Source organism: Schistocerca gregaria, chromosome 4 (genome assembly GCF_023897955.1).
Source record: "Schistocerca gregaria isolate iqSchGreg1 chromosome 4, iqSchGreg1.2, whole genome shotgun sequence".
In the NCBI taxonomy this organism is placed as follows: domain Eukaryota; kingdom Metazoa; phylum Arthropoda; class Insecta; order Orthoptera; family Acrididae; genus Schistocerca; species Schistocerca gregaria.
This window is the reverse complement of record NC_064923.1, coordinates 412600240-412623297: the sequence shown is the minus strand read 5'-3', so window position 1 is coordinate 412623297 and position 23058 is coordinate 412600240. Positions and strand designations below refer to the sequence as shown.

At 43.1% G+C, this 23058-nt stretch overlaps 1 protein-coding gene across 5 annotated transcripts in view; it reads left to right on the top strand.

Moving 5' to 3' along the window:
- LOC126266619 (L-lactate dehydrogenase) overlaps positions 1-23058 on the top strand; it is a 291594-nt gene that overhangs the window by 198604 nt on the left and 69932 nt on the right. Inside the window, exon 1 of one of the 5 annotated variants that reach the window (XM_049970969.1) lies at positions 13849-13954. The exons of 2 other annotated variants lie outside the window; for them this stretch is intronic. Coding sequence is in view for 1 of the 3 variants with exons in the window: in XM_049970966.1 (XP_049826923.1) it covers positions 13975-13981 (7 nt within the window). In the remaining 2 variants the exon portion in view is untranslated. Of the gene's footprint in view, positions 1-13848; positions 13982-17074; positions 17179-23058 lie in introns of those variants that run through there. 2 more of the 5 variants (XM_049970966.1, XM_049970970.1) reach the window with 2 other exon arrangements.

Below are 23058 nucleotides of genomic sequence, written 5' to 3'. Positions count from 1 at the left end.
AAAATTATGAACTTTCAATCCAGTCATTGACGTGTCTGTTTTCTTTCTGTGATCTCGGTAATTGTCATTTTATACGTTGGATATGGAATACCAGCCATGTGGTAAGAATAGATTACCGCCGCACGTAGATGTGATGAATAGTGAGAGCTGGCGAGATGCCGCATAAAATTCACAGAAATGAAAACAACAAGTAAATGGGTGTGGGCTGTGTTACAACAAAGTAATTAGTGTTTTAACTTCCAATACGGAACGCGAGAGTCGTAACATGTGGTACTTCGGTAGAACAAATGGCTCTGAGCACTATGGGGCTCTACATCTTAGGTCATAAGTCCCCTAGAACTTAGAACTACTTAAACCTAACTAACCTAAGGACATCACACACACCCATGCCCGAGGCAGGATTCGAACCTGCGACCGTAGCAGCCCCGCGATTCCGGACTGCAGCGCCAGAACCGCACGGCCACCGCGGCCGGCGGTAGAACAAATATGAGGTACGTACGCCTGGAGGTACCTTAAACCTCTCTGCTCCAAACGGACACTACACCACGACACAGGCACAAATTTTAATACAGCGAACAGTCAGGCCAGTGACCGGAGGACAGTTCATAATTTTGTGAAAGAAAAAAAAATGGGGCGCCATTCCCTCTTCACAGTTAAACACCATGACCACATAACCACGACGCCATGGCTGCTCAAATCCTCTCCATGTAGCACATCTTGGATTTTCACCGTTCACTGTTTGGATTTCGCCTCTTGTTTCACAGCTCAGTATACTTCTTCCTGTTTTCATGCTTGATTCGCGTTTAGTTTTAGACTGGCTTTCCGCTGGCCCATGTTGCTACTAAGTCGGAGTTGTTGTTTCAATAATAAAAATATGCTAAAGTGCTTGCATTTTTTATATATGATGCGAAATAGATGTGTTCACTTACATACCTTCCAGTAGGTGGCGATTTGTTTTGTTGTAGTCCATGTGGTACTCTAGCTCGATGTGTATGTACTTGAATTCCACACGGCATCCACATTGTAAATAAATTACCGAGGCATACGTCATAATATTCTTAAAATGAATGTTAAGCACCATAAATGAGCTATATACTTAATATTTTTGTTTACAATGAAAAGATTATCATTAAGCAAAGATTGAGAGATATAATTCATTAAATATTCATCAAGGCTGTAAACAGAGCAAAGATGATGCACAGGATGTGCAAAATACAACATGTTAATGACAGAGAAATGTTTGCACTCCAAGAGTAATCTTATTATAAAGCCAGTAGGATAAATTGTTTTAGGAGGAGGTTCTTTTTCTTCTTTACTGTCAGTGTAAATTATATAAGAAACACTTCAAAGCAAGCAGAATGCATATTATAAGTAGACACATATTTATGTACATAGATATTTGATTATCATTGCAGTTCACTTAACTGCAAGGAAATTCAAAATTAAAAAGTCGGAAGGTGGGATGAGAGCAACACTTTTGTTCATTATGGAAGTTTTGTATTTATACAAATGTGTGATACTCAACCCACAATTTAGGAATATTATGAAGTGTGCCACAGTAATTTATTTACAGTGAGAGAGAGAGAGAGAGAGAGAGAGAGAGAGAGAGAGAGAGAGAGAGAGTGTGTGTGTGTGTGTGTGTGTGTGTGTGTGTGTGTGTGTGTGTGTGTGTGTAGTTCAAGAACATGCACATTGCGCTAGAAAAACCACATAGATCACAACAAAGCAAATCGCCATCTGCTGGAATGTATGTAAGTGAACACCACTATTTTGCATCATAGATAAAAAATGAAAGCACTTTAGCGTATTTTTGTTATTGAAACAACTTATTACGTGGCATTATATCCCAAATATTGTAGTGCAACGTAGAGTACGAGATGCTTCTGATCAAAACATTTGTGTCACGAAAAATATTAGCCTCTGAAGATTAGAATAGTAGCCCGGAATCGATTATGGCACCAAAATAAAACAGTTAAAGTGTTTTTGGCTAGTTGGATCATTCAGCAACTATCATTAATAGTCGCAGAAATCATAAAATCCAACATGGATAAAATAACAGTAAATTAAACGATGATTCGCACTTGTATTTGCCAACAGTATACGCACACCGTAGCATTTATTCGCAAATGGTTTATGAATCCGCTTATCGTCTACATAAACAATAATCATTTGAATTTAGGTGTTTTTTTCATAGAAACTCAAACAAGTATGCCTTCTTTGCAACTTTGTTTTGTCGTTCATACATATTCGCTCGATATAATATTTTTTACAAGTTTCCTTATTAACCTCGAAGCCCTGTCATGCTGCGTAAATACAGCTTAAATTTTTGCAGAATCATTATCTCCTGCATTCTTCATAGTATCGACGAATCTGCTGAAAATCGTTAACGGAATACTTACTATTGGTTCTTTGCTTCTTTCTTGGAGGAGCTAAACTCGTTCCGACTTCGCATCCCATCTTGCGTAATGTCCACTCGACTGACAGCCATCTTACACATCCTAGAGCTCCGTTGCGTCACCTACTCCGTCGTTTCTTTAGCTCTTTTCTGCGTATCACTAAACTGTGAGGAAAGTCTTCTGAACTGAACGCGACCTAGTCACATTATCCAATTAGTTCCCTCTACAGAAAGATCACAGCTTACTTTGTCCATTAATATCGCCTAGTGTAGTGATAGTGAAGAATGATGATACGCCTGTTTCCAGTCTTTATTTGCGTTAAGTACTGCTACTGGGACAAGAATACATTGCAATAAGGATCAACGTGAAACGTCCCCTTAGAAAAATTTATACACGACTGTGCTTAAGCTGACACACAATATTTTTAGCGCAACGCAATCTGACTTCCAAAAATCCCTACGAAAGAATGGCCCTGACTAACATTAACCTATACGTTTCACAAATCACTTACCTCACAAAAATCTTCGTTACTCAAGCTACTGCAATACAGCGAGCGCCACTACTGCCAGCTAAATAAAAGATTCAAACTACTGAAGGCACTAACTACTGTTAGGCATAGTTAGCAAATGAAAGATTTTAATACAGAACAAACAATGTATTTACCTTAATAGTCATAATATATATATCAGTCCGTGACACCAATTCTTACAAATTTCAAAACTCCGCGATCTCTCTACCCACGTCCACCACTGCTGGCGGCTCACCTCCAACTGCGCAACGCTACGCGCTGTTAGCATCCAGCTGCCCAACACTACAATGGCGAGTATTACAACAATGCCAACCAGCCACTGACTGCACACAGCACAGCCAGTGTTTTTTTTTATACAGAGTACTACGTGGCGTTACCAATAAGAAAACCTAAACAGCCTACTTACAAACGATGAGTGGGGAAGTAGTGCTCCTGAATTTGTTTCAAAAGGTAGCATTGTACCACCAGTTAATGTACCTGATATCTGCGAGTAGATGTATCGACGCGGCACACAAAAGAAACCGAACTAATTTTATGGTGGGCAGAACTTTTATAGTACCACGTTTTGCTGCAAGGAGGGCATAGAGCGAGCATTCCAGAGTCAGTAACTCGAGGGCCGTCGCCGAATAAGATCTGGACTAGTTTCTACAGAGTTTATAGTGAAAATTATTTCCTCTGACTATCATCTTTGCAAAGGCTGATTTTCGTGAACAGCGTGCGGCGGTGAAATTGTGCTTTTTGCTCGGATAACGTGGAACAAACTTTTGAAATGTTGTAAATGGTGTACAAGGTGGTCCGTGCTATTGGGAAAACTCAAGTGTTTTGAGTGGTTTTACCGTTTCAAAAATGATGAAAGATCTATAGATGACAGACCCCGTTCTGCTCGTCCTTCCGCGACCCGAACGCTTGAAAATGTTGAAAACGTTCTTGCAATCGACGAAGCTCGACGACGGACCATTGAAGAAATTGTGGAAATGTCGGGAGTGACTTGAAATTCAGTGCAGCGAACTGTGACGGACGATTTGGGAATGAACAGGGTTGCTGCCAAATTCGTGCACTGACTGCTGAACAAAAACAAGGTCGCGTCGAAGCTTGCTATGCTCTAACAGAAGAGTCTCGAAATGGTCCAAACGCTTACGAAAAAAAATCACATATGACGAAACTTGATGCTGTGCTTACGTTCCTGAATCAAATCAACGATCAAGGCAGTGGAAGGCTTAAAAGTTCGCCTCTCCCCAAGAATGCGTGTCAGGTGAAGTCATATATCAAGACAATGCTTAATTGTTTCTTTTTTTTCAGATGTGAGAAGAGTCATCCATTCAGCGTTTGTTACGCAGGGTCAGCCAGTTAACGAGGCTTTCCGTTTGGAAGTTTTGAAAAGAGTGCGCGACAGTGTGCGGCGGAATCGGTCTGATTTGTGGCCGTCGGGCGACTGTTTTTCCATCATGACAATGCCCCTGTTCGTCACCGCTGGCTGTGTGACCATTATTGACCAAAAATGATATGACCCCTGTTTTACTCTCCTCCCTCTCCCTCCCCCCCCCCCCTCCCCGTACTCACCCGACCTTATCCCACGTGACTTTTTTGTTTTCCAGAATGAGAATACACACGAAAGAAAGCGTTTGCTGTTGCTGAGGTGAAGAGGGGGAAAAAAAAAACACGGAGGTGTTGTCAAGTATAACAAAAGATGAATTTAAATAATGTTTTGAAAAACTTAATGAAAGATTAGATAAGTGTATTAGTGCAAGTGGAGAGTACTTTGAAAGGGATTGAAGGTTTATGCTGAAAATGGGAATAAAGAAATTGGGTACTCTCCTTGCATGTTTGGTCAGCAAACGGATTGTGTTACTCCTCTGTATCCTTAGAGGTTTGATGGATTCGCTCAGCTCTGTTACTCAGTAGTAGTAGTAGCAGTAGTAGGGTGGTGATGGTAGAGCAGCAGCAGCAGTATCTAAACTTATTTTAACACAATTCATTTTTATCATCTGTCAATATGGATGATATCCGGGCGGAAAAGGTAAAAGAAATAGCTCTATAGCAGGTGGATCGCTTAGAAATTCGATAGTGTAGTTGATGCAGCAACATGAACTTAATGCTGTAATGCAAATCATTCATCTTAAAAGTTGAACAGAGATGGATTCTGAATCATAACAAATCACTACACTGATTTCGTCGACGTTGCAATCGTGCCTGCGCACGCGACTCTCTCTCTCTCTCTCTCTCTCTCTCTCTCTCTCTCTCTCTCTCTCTCTCTCTCGGTTTTCTAAGCTATTTAAACAAAATGTCGGTATGGTTCTTTTGAAAAGCTCACGACCGATTTCCTTCCTCAATTCGAGCCTTATGCCCCTTCTGATCGATACGTCATCGACGCGAATTTAGACACTAATCTTTCTTACTAACCACAAGAAAAGTAGCGTCTCTCAATTTGCGCCGCTTCTTAATATTGACATCAAAGAAGAAAACAACGGAAAGCCGAAGTTATCTCGTATGTGTTACCTGATAGATAACTAGAGTACTAAACCATCATCAGTTGACAGACGCACTTCGAAATTAGTTATGCGGTAAGCAGCTCTCACTATCTTGAACTGTGACTAATGTTCTAAAGAATGAAACTTGTAAGGTGCCCCGAATTTGCAAATAAGAGCGCATTTTACTGTATTTCCAGTTCTTCTCTTTCACATACTTGAAGTGGCATGTATCAGCGCTGCACTACGTAGTAAGGAGCGAGTGGTAGGTTCCCACGGACCCAGTGGGAGGAGGAGTCGATGCTGAAATTGCTCCTGACGTCAGCAAAGAGATAAGCTGGGAAATAACTTTTTTCTGGTGCAAATCAATTGTCATTAATATTAATTTGCTAACAAAAGTTAGCTTCTGCCACTCAGATTAGGAGTAGTCTACAGGTCGTAAATACTATGTGTCGGTAATTTTACAATACCAGGAAATGTTGAAATAAATGAATAATTTGGCATAACCGAAGATGTTCGCTCTTATACGAACTTCACCGATTGTAAGCTCAATACAGACTGTGCGCCAAAATCGGCAGTTGTCGGTAAGATGTCTTTCGATTTAGTCATTTGGTAGACCATGCTCTCGACCGTTTATAGTTTACGTACAATCAGTGTGAACAAGTTCATTTTACGATGTTTCTTAAATAAACGCGCTATAATGGTATCCCGTGTAAAAATTATTTGGACAAAAAAAACTTTTTCCCGCTTCGTTACGTAAAACATAAACAGTAGTATTGCACTTTCAGAATCCGACTCAGCAAGCGGACATGAAACTACAAGAGCATCTCCACATAGCGCGTAAGAATAATTCCCGCGGCTGCTCAGTAAGTCAGTTAAAGGACGGACTGGCTTACTTATTGCAAAACTCGGCTGGGAAAGGGTGGCCAGTTATATTGTACGCCCCTTACACGGTACCACCGTCTACAAACTCACCTGCTAAACTGAGACATTTCTGGAGGTTTAGTACGAGTGGGGGGTTCTTGGAAACTGCAGGCCCTGATGAGAAGCACGTTAACTTTCACACGGAGAGAAGCGTATACCTGTATCCATTTCTCTGTTTTCATTTATCGTTTAAGTCTCCTGCAGCAGTCCCTTATGACTGGTAAGTAGCCTACGTTCGCTTCGTTTATACTCAGAATAAAAAGATTGTGTGTGTAAAATTATAGACAAGGATAAAGTGGCATTCTCCAAAATGATTTAGCGTGAAAAAGGACAGCTTCTGTGCACAAATTAAGTGCTTTGGGAGGCATCGAGTACGAAACACGGCGACTTCAGCTCTCATTGTACACAATCACTACATTGCAGTTAGTACTGCATCAACGCGAGTTGGTTTGGTTGGTTGGTTGGTTTGGTTTTCCAGGATTTATGGAAAGCGTTACACCGAACCACTCTTTTGACTCATAACAATGTAAAAGTGTCGTTTTATGTAAATGTGTAATTTCACAATTCTCCGTGGATAGAATGCCGTGTACTGCTATCAGCTACGAAGGTACGTGCATGAAGGCAAAACTGATGATCATTAACTATATGGATATCCAGAATGACTTAACCGAAATTTACACACACCTTGGATACCGTAGTGAGTGGCATTTCACCCCCTTGGTCGGAAAAAAGACAATGGTCTAGAAACAAATCGAATTTTTCGACTACAGCATTAGAAGCAAAACACTATCGCGGCCATTAAACGTCTAGGGATAACGTTTCGAAAGGACATGAAATGGAACGCTCACCTAAATTTAGTTTTAGGGAGGATCAGTGTGAATGATTTGTGAAAGAATAGTGCAATTTCTCCTCCGTAGAGTGGTTAATGGGAGGTTTTAATGTGCAGCAGTGAGACTTGTTGACGTTTTGTTATTAAGTAATAAAAGTAAAGAAAGGATTAATATGCCCTCGGCCTGGAGCTTGCTTTGAACACCGCAGTGCTTCGCTAGTCGTAGTCATATGGCGGCTGTGCCCTGCCCTTACCTTATTTCCGACTTTCCAGCTGCCTTACCCAACCAATAATGAGGCTGACTCACAGTTTGAGATGGACCCTGAACCACGGCGCAACCTGTCATTCTTTTCGTATACGAAATCTCAGAGGGGAAAGGAGCGATACACTGCAGAGAAAATACCAGCGTCAGAGGAGGACTGAACCAGAGATCTTTGGACTTGTAGTCTGACATCTTTTGATTTTGCTATTGAGGCAGTTAGCCTGTCATATTTATCACTAATATTACTTTTTCGTCTCGTCTTACTTATTCTTCATTTGTTATATTTTACATATCAGCGTATTGTATCTGCAAACAATCTGGGCAAACGCTCATATTTTAGTTAGCAGTTATCACTAAAAGACAATCTCCTAATATAAAATTTGTGGCTGTGTGGTCGGAACGTCAGAGCATCGGACTCTTTGGCCTGGAGGTCTCAGGTTCAAAGCCAGATAGGGGCAGGGACTTCCTGCCTTTTTCAGTCCCCCCATGACGGCCTCGTGTCTCATCAGCTTACTCTTAGCACTGCTGATATTTTTAAACATTTCGGTTATCCGACATATCGATATTTAAAAGCGACGTTCTCCGCTCTCTTGAACCAACAAAAGGAATTGATATATCGTAAGAGAAATATCGACGTACCAGACCATAAAAATATCGGCTGCACATTGCAAATATACTTCTGGTTTTAGAGTTGTATGTTTAAGTACTGATTTATAATTAGACATTCTGCACATCGATAAGGTAGCAGCCTACCTTTCCCCCTTAGAGCAAGAATTGAAACTAAAACACACAATTTGAAAATATGTAAGTTAATTTTGGAACTTTGTGCAGATGAAAAGCTTGTATTACAATACTTTTTTGGTTGACTGTTATGTCGTTAATTAACAGCTGTGTACATAGTGTATTGTTATGATATATTTCATTCCAGTTAACGTCTAAGCCTTATCTTTTTTAGTTCGTCATCTGATACATGTCGAAATAACCCTTTTTTCATGCTGATGTATGAAAATGGCGAGGTGAAGCTAAGCGTTGCAGTTTCTGCTAGTAGCGCCGAGCGTCATTGCCTCTCAAACGTCTCCACCCGCCGCAAAGAATAATCTCGTCATTTAGATTTTCAGTGACTGTTTTTGAAGAATGCCAATATCAAGAAATAGCGAACTAGCTACTTTAAAATTATTTCAACGTAACCGGTGTCCTATTTCTTAACATTGGGAGTCTTGTTACATCATTCACACCGCCACCCGCACTGCCACTTATACTTCCTTCACAGAGTCAAGGAGAGACCGGACGTGATGTAAGCCCAAAAGGTAGTAAGACCCCTTAACACAGTGAAAGTAAATTTATGTTCTACTACAATATCAAAAGAAAAATTTCAAACATTTGCCGAAAATTGAGAAAAAACTATAATATAAAAGAAAAATATCACTCGATGATGACATTTTTATATCAACATGCCGATATACAGCTATATCGATATTATCTGGTTGTATAGGTATATCGATATTTTATCAGCAGCCCTGCTTGCTATCAGTTAAGTATCGAGGGTCCGACGATCATGCCCGGAGTTAAAGGCGGCTTCGGCAAGAGGCCGGCCACCTCCTAGTGGCAAGGCCAATAGAAAAGCCGATAGTTCCGTCACGAGCTTACTCCACAGACTTCGTCTGTACCTCTCAAAATAATGTGAATACACTGTGCCTTTCACAGATACAGTTAACAAGATTTTCGTAAGGTTTGTGATTGCTTCGGTGCCAATTTCCTTCGTGCACCTTCAGAGAAATAACTTACCGCACCACTTCCCGCGAAACAGTGGTGGATACGTTTTTTGGCAGTTTATACGAGGATTCTTCTGTTTCCGCTCCGTGACTGGTTCGAAGACATTTTGGCTGAAAAACTGTAGCGCACACTAGAGGCCAATACGTTTTCTCAAACTATTATTCTTTGCCATTGTCGTTCACTTGTAGTAATTTTCTCCTAAAAGCTGCATTTATTTTTGTAATTAGATTTATTTTTTCTCTCCTTTCCAAACTTAAAGGTCTTTACTGTGATTGTATTTATTAAAATAAAGGCAAATTCTTAAAGTAGTATTTTGACAGACGTAGGATTCCATATGTGCAAAATAGACACGTCTGATAAGTTTACACTGTCTTTTAAAATGCATAAAAAATAACAAAAATGTGCAATGCGTAATGTACTGTGAGGTTGTTTATTAAATGGATTTATCTTTTCTTCTGTAACCCATCATTTGTTCTGAAATGTCTTACAATAACTTGCCTTCTAATTAGTTTTTATTCATTATTTTCATTTTATGGTGGAGGAATCTCTCCTATACTGTTCTAATACACGACCCCATGAGTTACGCACAGGGCTGTACGACTCTCCCACCGCAAGCTTGTATTTAACGTTAGTTGCAAAACTGATCGTGGAGACGCCAGGTATGTGTGGGCTCGTAATAATTTGTTAAAACTTTCGATCGTAACGTTTCTAATATCACACTTTCGTATTTTTTTTAGTGTTGTTGCCTTTCTTGTGTTCCAGTTTATACCTGAAGATGATCTGCAGCGCACATTGAAACAGGTACTCGGTGATAAAAAGTTGTGATCCAGACGTTGAGCGTGTTCCGAAGTACGAACAGTCCTTACGTTCTCAGTGTGCATGAAAGCTTTATTGACTAAGGCAGCTTCACTCTGTTACCTCATGGTGTTGCCATCTGCATGAAAATATCGCCGGTGGACGGCCGTAAGGAAATGCAAAACGACTCAGAGCGTTGCCACCTGGTATTTCTGTTCCAAAATGAATAAATGCGAGCTCGTGTCTATAGCAGAGATAAGGACCGGGAAGTAAAAGATTGAAAGTTGGGTGGTAAACTTCTGGAAAATCACACCAGTAGTATGGAGGGCGATTTAGCAGGAGAGATCTGGAGAAGTGCACCTTAAGGGAATCTCACTAAAGCAGCGAGTGCGACTGGTTTCAGAATACTACTTCTGCCATTGGAGTCGGTAGGAAAGAAGCATGACAGCAGCCATTAAAATAATCATAGATGCACTGTTGCATGTCAGTACACTCATCGCCGGCCGGAGTGGCCGAGCAGTTCTAGGCGCTACTGTCTGGAGCTTCGCGACCGCTACGGTCGCAGGTTCGAATCCTGCGTCGGGCATGGATGTGTGTGTTGTCCTTAGGTTTGTTAGGTTTAAGTAGTTCTAAGTTCTAGGGGCTGATGACCACAGCAGTTAAGTCCCACAGTGCTCAGAGCCATTTGAATCATTTAGTACACTCATCAAAACAGGTTAAGAGCGTATCACAGCACTCAACTGGAAATATTTAGATGAAGTAAGACTTGCTTCTGGCTCTTGTCATGTCATTTAAAGTGTCAGAGTACGAGGTAGCGTACCCAACACTCCTGCTTCTCTCGTTTATCTCGAGCAGCACACGTGAGAATCCTCAGCACCAGAACACGAAAATTCATTTGTTTATACGGGGTGTTCAAAACGTCTCTCCGCAGTGCCGTATGCTTGTTCACCTGCCTGGGTTACTTCACTTCAAGTGGACTCTCCCAACATTCCACTGTTTCGTTTCTCAACTAGCGTCAGTAGTATCTTTGGTGTGTGTCGTTACGTGTTGACGTGAACGTTTAAGTTTAGTTCTTTTGTTCGTTTGTTTAGTTTGTCGCTGTTAATATGCTAACCATTGAAGAACGTCTGTTTTTAGTCGAACAAGTGTTCAAAGCTGGCGGTAATTACACAGTTTCAGTTCGTCAAACATTTAATTCAGGTTTCCCGGAGACAACACTCCCACATCGCGATACTGTGCGAGATTTCATTAACAAATTTCGAAGTACGGGTTCAGTGACAGATGCATCGAGAAGTGGTCGTCCTAGCGTTTTGTCTGAGGATAAACTACTCGATATTCCCGATAAAATGTCCATGAGTCCGTACAAGTCAGTAAGAAAACTCGCCCAGGAAATCGATGTTAGTGTCGGATGGCCCACACAGCTGTAAGGAAAAATTAGAATTTTTCCCATACAAAGTGACAGTTGTGCAAGAACTGAAAAATACTGATCATGGCAAGAGACTGCATTATTGTCAATGGTTCAAAAATTTCGTGCAACAAAATGGAACGGATATTCTTAATGACGAGGCGTGGTTTTCATTTATCCGTGTAACTGAACTCTCAAAATTCTCGTATGTGGAGTCCTGCAAATCCATTGTGTATTCATAAGGAACCACTTCACTCTGTGAAAATAGGAGTTTGGATGCAATTTCTAGACGTCGGATTGTGGATCCCATATTTGTCAACGAAACAATAAACGCACAACGATACTGCAGTGATATTCTGTACCCATTCATAGGAGAACTTGTGTTAAGTGAAATACTGAAACGCTATTTTCAACAAGATGGTGCAACCGCGCATGCAGCTAGCGTTTCAATGTCACTGCTTGGTGATCACATAATTTCACAGCGACTTTGGCCTCCACGATCGCCTGACCTAACACCACCAGACGTTTTCTTCTGGGGTGCAGCGAAAGCAATTGTCTATACAAACCGTCTAAAATCCATCGATGAATTGAAAACTGCAATATCCACTTTCACTGCTTCTGTTACAGAAGAAATGCTACAGGAGAAATGTTACAGCAGAAATGTTACAGCTTGTGTTTGGAAATATGGTTAGACGAATTGAATTGTGTATTCAACAACAGGGGGGACACTTTCAACATATAGTGAAAATTTGTAAATAAAAATGAATGTTCAATAAATTAATAACTTGTATTTCATTGAGTTTCATTTCGGTATCTTCACTGCGGCATACGGCACTGCGGAAAGACTTTTTGAACATCCCTATTATTTGTTTGTTGACTCTCCTTGAGTGGTAAGCGGCAATCCGTAATAATTATTTGAGAGGAGGTGCACTTCTTAGGCCAGATCGCTTGTTCACAACCTTCATTGTCGACTACCAGTTTCGATAAGCATGGTTACCATCTTCAGATCTCTATAAAAGGTTGGTACGTGTCTCGTATACCAACTGTTCAAGTACTCCTTCTAAACCATTGTTCGGTGTATGAGAGAAGAGTTGAACGATGCATCGGCAAGTAAGGTTAAAATTACCACACGGCTGGTCCCGGCGGAGGTTCGAGTCCTCCCTCGGGCATGGGTGTGTGTGTGTTTGTCCTTAGGATAATTTAGGTTAAGTAGTGTGTAAGCTTAGGGACTGATGACCTTAGCAGCTAAGCCCCATAGATTTCACACACGTTTGAACATTCTTTTTAAAATCACAGCATACAGAGTAATTCGCCAAATGTTCGTGTTCCATATCAAACACCAGCTTGTACTTCATTGCAGTCTAGCGGTACCCTGGCTCTAATGTAGACAGTAGTGTGTGCTAGGAAACACGAGGATTTGGCAAATTACTCTGTATCTTGCGATTTTAACTTTGACTTTCCGTTGCATCGTTCATCGTGTCTCTCAGAGTAATTTTGCAGCTAAGCTGGTGTAGGAGACATGAAATAACCTTTTACCGAGATATGAAAATGGTAGACATGCCTCGAAGCCGGTAATCGACAATTAAGGTTGTTTACAAACGATCTTGGCTAAGAAGTTCGCCTTCTCTCAAGTATATGTTACTTGTACTGATACGTAACTAAATACAGAGGATTTTCGATACGTCTCACTTTTTTATGTAATTGACATATATTTATAACAATGTAATTAGCTAATAGCTTCGCAACTAGAGCTGAAATGGAACGGAAATCTGAGAATAGTGTGCGTACAAAGACTCAGTCAGTTATTTTCTCTCTCGCTCCAACGATAATCCAAAAAAATAGCTCATGTAGGTGCGAAGTACCCTCCTCCAAACGGTGTGCAGAGGTTCGCGGATCGTAAATGCAGATGTACGTGTGATAAGGCAGCAACTAAAAATGGAATGAAGCGCATTGTACCGTTTACTATGGTGTCGAGCGAGTAACTAACGACGTACACGTATCAGAGCATTTAACGGTAGATCACACGAAGAATGTAATGGGAATTCGATATCGTCGTGCGGAAGTTGCACAAGCGCGTGCAGTTTTGCGGTATGCCATCCGACGTCGCGTCATGCCGCTTCCTGGAGTTCCACATTTACCGGCGCGTGGCGCACGTGACGAGACCAGCGCAGCGTTCCGCGCGCCTGCAGGGTGGGAAGGGAAGGGAAGGGTGGCTTACGTGCACGTGGTCACAGCGGCACCTCGGCGCCGGCTGCGGCTGACGCAACGAGGGCGCAACGGCCGGAGGCGTGGCCGCGCCGCGTCCATTTTCCCCGAACTGTCAGCGCGCGAGTCGGCGTCGCGTGTCGCCGCTCAGCTGTTTCAGCTCCGCGCGCACCGCGCTAGTCAGTCGCGCTCCCCGCCGCCGCTTCGCGCCTGCCGGCGTCCCGTTGCAGAGGAGCAGCAGAGGCGCGCGCCGCTGGCTTGACTCACGCCGTACGCTCAAGGGCACCTTGGAAACTCGCGCCCGCGCCTATTCGCGACGGGATAAAGGCGGCTCGGGAGGAAGTTCGGCGAGTTTTCTTTCCGACACTGAGGTACGTTAGTCTCGGGGACCATGAGTGGTACGTAAGCTACCAAATGTCACTTTAACCCCCTTCACTGACGGCTATATGTACCTGCTTACTCATCAGTTTAAATTTAATACTGGCAAGTGGCACGCCCATTTATGTGTCAACGCACTTCAATTTATCGCTTTTAAAATACCTAATAACTTCCTTCATAAATATATATCGTACTGTTTCTACCTTTCTTAAGTAATTCGTCTATCTACACTAGCATGATCCTTTTTTTCTTTTTTGTATTTGTAATAACTTTTCTGTTTCCCTTATTAAAAGTCGGTGGCTATTTTTGGGCTTGTTGGAATTTATGGCGCCACTCTGCGCACAGGCTATTGTTAAAATTTAAATACATGCAGGTCATCTTTGTCCGTAAACTGCTCTCTAATTGGAGATTGATTGATCTGTCCAGCGAAGTAACAATGTGAAGGTGAGAGCTTACTTCGGCTTGCTCTTTACACATTTCAACTTGATTTTTAAATTTTTGCTAGAGTTCGCGTTCCTGCGACTCAACCATTTTTGGAAGAGGGGGGGGGGGGGGGATAGTATCATCCTTCGTCCTGTCGAAAAAAGGAGGGGGCAAAAAAGCTACGTTAGCACTAGTCCCCGGCGGTTATTGATATTAAAATGGATGCGATAACCGTAGGCAGATTTGAGCCCTAACTCTACTTTTTGAGTCTCAAGCGTTCGGTTGTTAACCTACTAAGATCGATCCGTCTCGCCTTCCAGGTCAGAAAGCCAATGTCATGATTCAAGTGACGTTATGAGCCAAAGGATCGACTAGTGGGAAAAGCTCGTCACTATTTCGGAAGCGATATTAAAGCAGCACTATTAAGAACTGACTGCTTAATATGGTTTCTCCATACTCAATGTATTGACTGACATTTTTTCTCAGCGAATGGCGTCTTTTTTCATGTCCGGCTTGCTGTCAATATCGTTCTTACATTGCAGCTGTTGGCTATGCAGGGGCTCTTATTCTGTAAATAATTCTCGAGGAATTTATGAAAAAATTATAATTTCGATGCTAGCGTGGTGGAGTACGCTAAATAAAATAAGATCGAGACGATATAAAATGTTTGCATCTGTTGTGCGCCAGTGGCTTCTTACCGCAAAATGCATGCATACCGCTGCGTTTGGACGTTCTTGCCGGTTCAGATTGGTGTGCTGCGTCTATATAAAGTTTAATGTTATGTATCTCTTCATTTTTCCTCTCAGCAAAAAGCTTTTCGCTAGAATACTGTCATCGTTATCAGTTTTTCGCTGTGTGTATGGTTCTTTACCCGGCCGGCTGATGTGATCGTGCGGTGCTAGGCGCTTCAGTCTCGAACCGCGCGACCGCTACGGTCGCACGTTCGAATCCTGCCTCGGGCATGGATGTGTGTGATGTCCTTAGGTTAGTTAGGTTTAAGTAGTTCTAAGTTCTAGGCGACTGATGACCTCAGATGTTAAGTCCCATTGTGCTCAGAGCCACTGGAACCATTTTTTTGTTATTTATCCGCTCTGCCTGAAGTGGAATTATGTTTTTACGATTCGAGTGTCATTTTCATGTCGAAACTAAATATAGCTAGTGTTTGTGTACAGATGTTCGACGCATAACATACTGGTGTATAAGGCAACAAAAACGTCCCAATATAACTAAATTCAATAGAAGCTTATCTTACTTTTTTTAAAAAAACTAAAATTAGAGGCTTTAGAGAGACGCAGTAGCAAGCAGATACATGAAGTATCTCCTTCGACAATGCAGATTTCATGTTGTCATAACTCCAGTTACTGATGGCTTATTAAGGTCTGATTTCTCGATACCTCGTTGTGTACTGTAGAGACATGAATAGCAGTCAATTACATATATATAAGCCACGATGACGATTGTAACAGTTGAATAAATCTCACGTTTCATATTCACCCAGCGAGGTTACGCATCGGTTATAGGGCACTCCACTCGCTTTCGAGAGGAATACGTACAAATTCCTTATCATTGATCAAGATTTGTTTGAACGATTTCCCTGAATGGGACGCACACTGGGGTGGTTACTTAGAAAAGAACGCGATCGAATTAATTCCCCAACCTTGTTCAATTAGAGCTCGTGTTCGTCTTTAATGACCTCGTGCTTGGCAAGATGTTAAATCCTTAACTTCCTTTACGTCAATCACCGTACAATTTGTCACGAATATGATCCGTGAAACGCATAAATTCTCTTTCGGCACTGCAATGGTGTATTAATGTAGAACGTGGATATTAGAGACTGTGCGATGGACATGTCTTCACTAATACAAGCATTCTGGCATGTACTACTGACCTCAGTTCCTTCAAAAAATGGTTCAAATGGCTCTAAGCACTAAGGGACCTAAGTATCTAAGGTCATCAGTCACCTAGACTAACTAACCTAAGGGCATCACACACATCCATGCCCGAGGCAGGATTCGAACCTGCGACGTAGCAGCAGCGCAGTTCCGGAATGAAGCGCCTAGAACCGCTCGGCCACAGGTGGCCGGATCAGTTCCTTCATTCGATCGGAATCGTAAGGAAATGCCCAGTCGTTAATATGACCATATCTGTTACGTTCTGGCAGTCTCCAAAACCTGAGAGAGTATTATTCTTTTGTTTAGCCCGAGGTGTTTCGTAGACTACGATTCAAGGCGTCGCCGGGCGATAATGACGCAGAGCTACCAGTAGACGGGCGAAGTACAAATAAAACTCCCGAGCACACGGATGCTGCGGTATTAGAAAGTTCGGCTGCTCAGCCGTCCCAGCACAAGAGTAGCTAACAATTTTAACTTCTGCTGTATTTTCTGGAAATCTTCTGAGCACTGAAAGGACGAGTAATACCGATAAGAAAACTGTATTCACTTGTCACAGTACACCTGTTATCGCAGCTGAGGACTGTCGCTAAGATTTACGAGCTACGATTTATCTGGATATACCGTTCCCTTCCTGTGAAGAGGCCACTCACCGTATTTAGAACGAAGGCGTGTTCGCACTACAGAGCGGACACACCGCTTGCGCGAACCGGCTGGTGCGTGACGTCACTCCAGCGGCCGGATCCAAGCGCCGCGATTCGCTGAGCCGTGCCTGCCCCGCCGGTGCCCTGGCTGTCGTGCCAGTTTGCCGCCTATCAGCTGTTACCTCGGCTCAGTAGCCGTGCGCGACCGTTCCTGGCAGGTTGTGGGTTGTCCTACCTTCTGCACTGAGTCGTCTGCTCTCGGTAAGTGCCGCACCAGCCAACTTCGCTCACTAATTCTGCCCTCTGCTGGGTGCTGCGATTGCGATAAGGGACCGGCGTCCTCTAGCGCCGTGTGTGAAATCTGTTGTGAACAGCTGAAAGTGACGGCCTTCCACTGCGGCCGATCTTCGTTCACCGCCTTGACCTATCCCACGTGCACTAGTAGAGTCCGCTGATCGTTGAAGGTGCGTCTTTCGATACTGCATTTGTAACCATTACTTCGAGGAGATTGTGTCACCCCTTGGACACGAACACTGGCCTTCTATATGAGGCAACAAACTCCTGGAAATTAAAGACCTGCCAATGGCGTAGAGACTTCCTGTGACCCCTCTCGTGGCGCGGAGATACTCAGTAGCTCGGCTACGTACTGGCACTGTCGTTTCAGGTGCCGTCATTTAAGTGGAGACTCCACACCACTATATGCCTACTGCAACCAAACACTAACTGCGCGATTTTCTGACCCAATTCTGATTTTGTAACCGTTTACGTTTCATTATATGTTTGCCATCTGAATTGTCAGCTAGTTTAGCAGATATAGGACGAGCTGTAGATCACGTTTTACTTTTTATTCGTCTTAATAATATGGCGCCAGCCGCTGTGGCCGATTGGTTCCAGGCGCTTCAGTCCGGAACCGCGCGACCGCTACGGTCGCACGTTCGAATCCTGCCTCGGGCATGGATGTGTGTGATGTCCTTAGGTTAGTTAGATTTAAGTAGTTCTAAGTTCTAGGGGACTGATGACCTCAGATGTTAAGTCCCATAGTGCTCAGAGCCATTTCAACCAATAATATGGCCAAGGAAATTTAATTTTCAGCCATTTGAGCAAAGGGAAGTGATAGTTTTTTGCCATCCTTCTACTGCCGTCGGTTAGGCTCTTGAGTATATCGACTCAAACTTCATCCAGTAATTGACTTTAAAATTGTGATATGACGCTCGTGGCCATTGCCGTTTAGTGATCCAAAGCAGCTACAACTACCTCGAGAAGGTTGTCGCAAGTAATGTAGTCATAACCCGAGTCAGTGTGAACACACCAGATCATGCAACAGACCTCTGTGACCGCTTAATAACAGCAGCATTATTAAGCACGTAATATTGCCTGCTGTATACAGTTACACAACGTTATTCACTCTTGTAAATAGGGAAAATGAACAACAGCAAGAAACGTGGCTGCTTTTACTGATCCCTTGTGTCGTTAGGCGTATTCAAAAAATATATAGAAGTCCACTGGACAGCCGAGGCTGCTGTACAAAAAGACAAAAGCGGTGCATTTTGCTGGGCGTAATGTGTCGTTAACCTAGTGGCAAGTGTGCGTAAGGGCTCGTTTCGGGCTCCGCCAGCTGTAGGCGACGTAGGTGCGTGCGCGCACTGCGACGATTATCTGACCCACTTTCACGCAGGACACGCACCGGAGGGTAAAGCAAGCCGGCGGCAGACAGGTGGATGAAAGTGGATCGATGGCTGCGTGCACACAGAGGGCGATTCGAGGTCACTCCAAGGACGTGCAAAAAGGAGCCAGCTGCTTGCCGTGTGTGGTCTCCGGATCTGAAAATACCTCAGCTGTGCGCTGGCGGCTCTTGATATCGCACAGAATAGATACCGGAGCGACGGACAGAGAGACACAAGTTAAACTCGCGCTGTAGAGGCCATGGAGTGTGACGGTTCTTCGTGTCACAGGATGAAATACTGCGCGTAGGGGCTTAGGTGGTGTGTAGGGGTAGACAGAGAGGCGAAAGTGAAACTGTGGTTCGTGAGGCTATTGAAACTATGCTGTTAGCGGAGCCTTTAGCAGATGGTTCACCAAAAAGATATGCGGTTTCTTGTAGACCGTCCTCAAAATTGTAAACTCCATAAAACCACGATTATTTTTCTGTTACCTGTGTAGTACGCTGGAGAAACTAGTATTTAAAAAATCGAAGAAGTGTGTGGTAAATGTGTTACTAGATCAGTATGTAACGGCATGTTGCGCCATTTTGATAGAAGTAAGTTAATTTATATATTTTGAACCAAGAAAATTGAAAAAACTGTGGATCATTGAAGTTTCTTCTTGTATGGTAACAAAAAAAATAAAAACTTCACCACTGTTGACAGTCTGGGAGTAGACTACTGCTAATGAAGCTACAAAATTTTAATTACTTTTTTACTGCTTAAGTGAAAGTTATGTTCTTGTTAGGGTACAGTTTGGTAGGTATTCTGGGGCGCTTTAGTCATAGACTGTGCGGCGCAGATTCTCGTCCTCCTGGGGCATGGGTGTGTGTGTTTGTCCTTAGGCTAATTTAGGATAAGTAGTGTGGAAGTTAGGGGCTGATGACCTTAGCACCAAATTAACGGCTATTACGCAAGTTTTACGGAAAAATATGATAAAAATACTTGAGGACAACTGGAAGAGGAGGAAAGCAACAGAACATCAGTGCAATGCACCCTCCCACGAAAGAGCTTTGCCATTAGGAAATCTGGAGAATTTTCATTATAAATAATGGATATATCCACGCTGTTCACAAAATTTGGAAGCATCTGACTTCCATTTATTACCACATTTAAAGAAATTTGTAGCTCGAAAAGTTTTGAGGGCAATCAGTATGTTGTCGGAAAAATTCTGGAATAGCATAACAGAAGTGCAACTCCGTAAGGCAAAGACGTTGGACAACGGGATTTGTCCAGCACGCGGTCGGCGCCGTAAACTGCATTTCTGAGTGAAACCAGACTTTCATTGTCCGACTAAAATACAATACCCAGGATTTAAGTTTGTGGAGGGGAGGAAGAGGTGGGAGGCAGCGCAACTTTATTACACTACTGGCCATTAAAATTGCTACACCACGCACCCTTTACTAAATTCTTGTCTTGAATAGACAAACCTTCTGAAAAGCTCCACTCATGTCAATTATACATCAGAATATTAAAGTAGATTTTTTCAAGTGTTTCAGAAGATACATAGCTACTGTTACCGATGAATGCCACTAATAAATGAAAAATTCAGTTTAGTCCTCTCACTTCCCCTACCGAGATACTCCGTACTAACGCAGGGTGTAAAGATTTCCTATTCAAAGACTAGCGTCCGAACGAAACTCCTTACAAATAGTAAGTAGTATTCAGTGTTCGAGAAATGGATGTTTCGTTGTTAGGCCCCTTCTTCCACGCAGACAGCTTAATTTCAACAGTTACCACTTCATGAATTGTAGGTTTTGATAGCACAGTACCACTACGAATCGCAGAAACATTTTGCCGTCAATCGTTTGCTAAACAAGCAGCTGCCTCTTGTCAATTAATCGAAGAGTGGACCCTGACTTACATTCCACCGGCCGTAAAGCGTTCGCTTCGTTGTATAAGCCCTCCCATTATTACTCAGGGTGCTTCTAGGATATAACCATTTCTGTGGCCCATTAATCAAATGCCGAGCGGTTCCTAGGCGCTCCAGTTTGGAACCGCACTAACGCTGCGGTCGCAGGTTCGAATCCTGCCTCGGGCATGGATGTGTGTGATGTCCTTAGGTTAGTTAGGTTTAAGTAGTTGTAAGTTCTAGTGGACTGATGTTGTAAGTTCTAGTGGACTGATGACCTCAGAAGTTAAGGCCCATAGGGCTCAGAGTCATTTGAACCATTGAAGCATTAATCAAATAATCAAGGATAGCGTATTCATATTTCATGAAGTCCATAACTTTATATCAGTGCACAGTTCTGAATGCGTGTCATTTGTTCACTCCGTGCATTCTTTTTTCTTATCTAGCAATTTTTGCGAGAATCATAAATCTTGCCACACTTCGCTGAGATTCAGTCAAACCATTCTTAAAGTTTTCATACAGCTGTTGTAAAATTGTTGTTATTGTATATTTCTCAATAATTTTGTTGCACTACATTAAAATAGGGGAAATAATTCTGCTCGTCACGAATGCGCAGAAGATGCGGCCAACCAAACTGCGGCGTTTTCAAGGTTCACGAGCGTCGGAGATATAACTCGTTTCTTCTGAGACCAGTGAGGGTGACCCCCCGAAATATGAGAGCAATATCGAATACAACACCCGAAGGAAAAAAGGAAATATCGCATGGAAATGCACGCGTAAATGGGTCCGAGTGCAACAGGTGGCGGTTAGCGATGCACATGGCTCACCTGGCTGAAGGAAAGCTGCTGGCAGTGAGTCACTCAGTGTTCACGTGAAAACTTCCTGCTTCGCACCTGAACTTGGGTGACAGTGCATTGCGCGTCATATAATCTGCACAAGATTCCCAGAATTATCAAGGGTGTACCCAAAAACGGGACGGCAACTACTACCCTCCCCCCCCCCCTCCCTCCCGCCTTCTCCTCCCAAGCATAATCACAAACCGAACTCTCACCATGTCAGCTTCAATATGGATCTTGAATAGTAGCAAAAGTAGCTGGATTCATTTGTCGTGAAACATAGATTAGTTATTCTCAGCATAACTACACTACTGGCCATTAAAATAGCTACACCACGATGATGACGTGCTACAGATGCGAAATTTAACCGACAGGAAGGTGTTGATGTGATATGCTAATACTAGTTTTTCAGAGCATTTACACAAGGTTGGCGCCGGTGGCGACACCTACAACGTGCTGACTCGAGGAAAGTTTCCAACCGATTACTCATACACAAACAGCAGTTGACCGGCGTTGCCTGGTGAAACGTTGTCATGCCACGTGTAAGGAGGAGAAATGCGTACTGTCACGTTTCTGACTTTGATAAAGGTCGGATTGTAGCCTATCGCGATTGCGGTTTATCGTATCGCGACATTGCTGCTCGCGTTGGTCGAGATCCAATGACTGTTAGCAGAATATGGAATCGGTGGGTTCGGCAGGGTAATACGGAACGCCGTGCTGGATCCCAACGGCCACGTAGCACTAGCAGTCGAGATGACAAGCATTTTATCGGCATGGCTGTAACGGTTCGTGAAGCCACGTCTCGATCCCTGAGTCAACAGATGGGGACTTTTGCAAGACAACAACCATCTACACGAACAGTTCGACGACGTTTGCAGCAGCATGGACTATCAGCTCGGAGACCACAGGTTCTGTTTACAGCGTCATGATGGTCGCATCCGTGTTTGGTGACATAGCGATGAACGCACATTGGAAGCGTGTATTCGTCATCGCCATACTGGCGTATCACCCGGCGTGATGGTATGGGGTGCCATTGGTTACACGTCTCGGTCACCTCTTGTTCGCATTGACGGCACTTTGAACAGTGGACGTTACATTTCAGATGTCTTACGACCCGTGGCTCTACCCTTCATTCGATCCCTGCGAAACCCTACATTTCAGCAGGATAATCCACGACCGCATCTTGCAGGTCCTGTACGGGCCTTTCTGAATACAGAAAATATTCTACTGCTGCCGTGGGCAGCATATTCTCCAGATCTCTCACCAATTGAAACCGTCTGGTCAATGGTGGCTGAGCAACTGGCTCATCACAATACGCCAGTCACTACTCTTGATGACGTGTGGTATCGTGTTGAAGCTGTATGGGCAGCTGTACCTGTACACGCCATCAAAGCTCCGTTTGACTCAATGCCCAGGGATATCAAGGCCGTTATTACGGCCACAGGTGGTTGTTCTGGGTACTGATTTCTCAGGATCTATGAACCCAAATTGCGTGATAATGTAATCACATGTCAGTTCTAGTATAATATATCTGTCCAATGAATACCTGTTAATCATCTGCATTTCTTCTTGGTGTAGCAATTTTAATGGCCAGTAATGTAATAAAGTTGCGCTGCCTCCCACCTCCTCCTCCTCCCGTCCTCAACTTAAATCCTGGGTATTGTATTTTAGTCAGGCAATGAAAGTCTGGTTTCGCTCAGAAATGCAGTTTACGGCGCCGACCGCGTGCTGGACAAATCCCGTTGTCCAACGT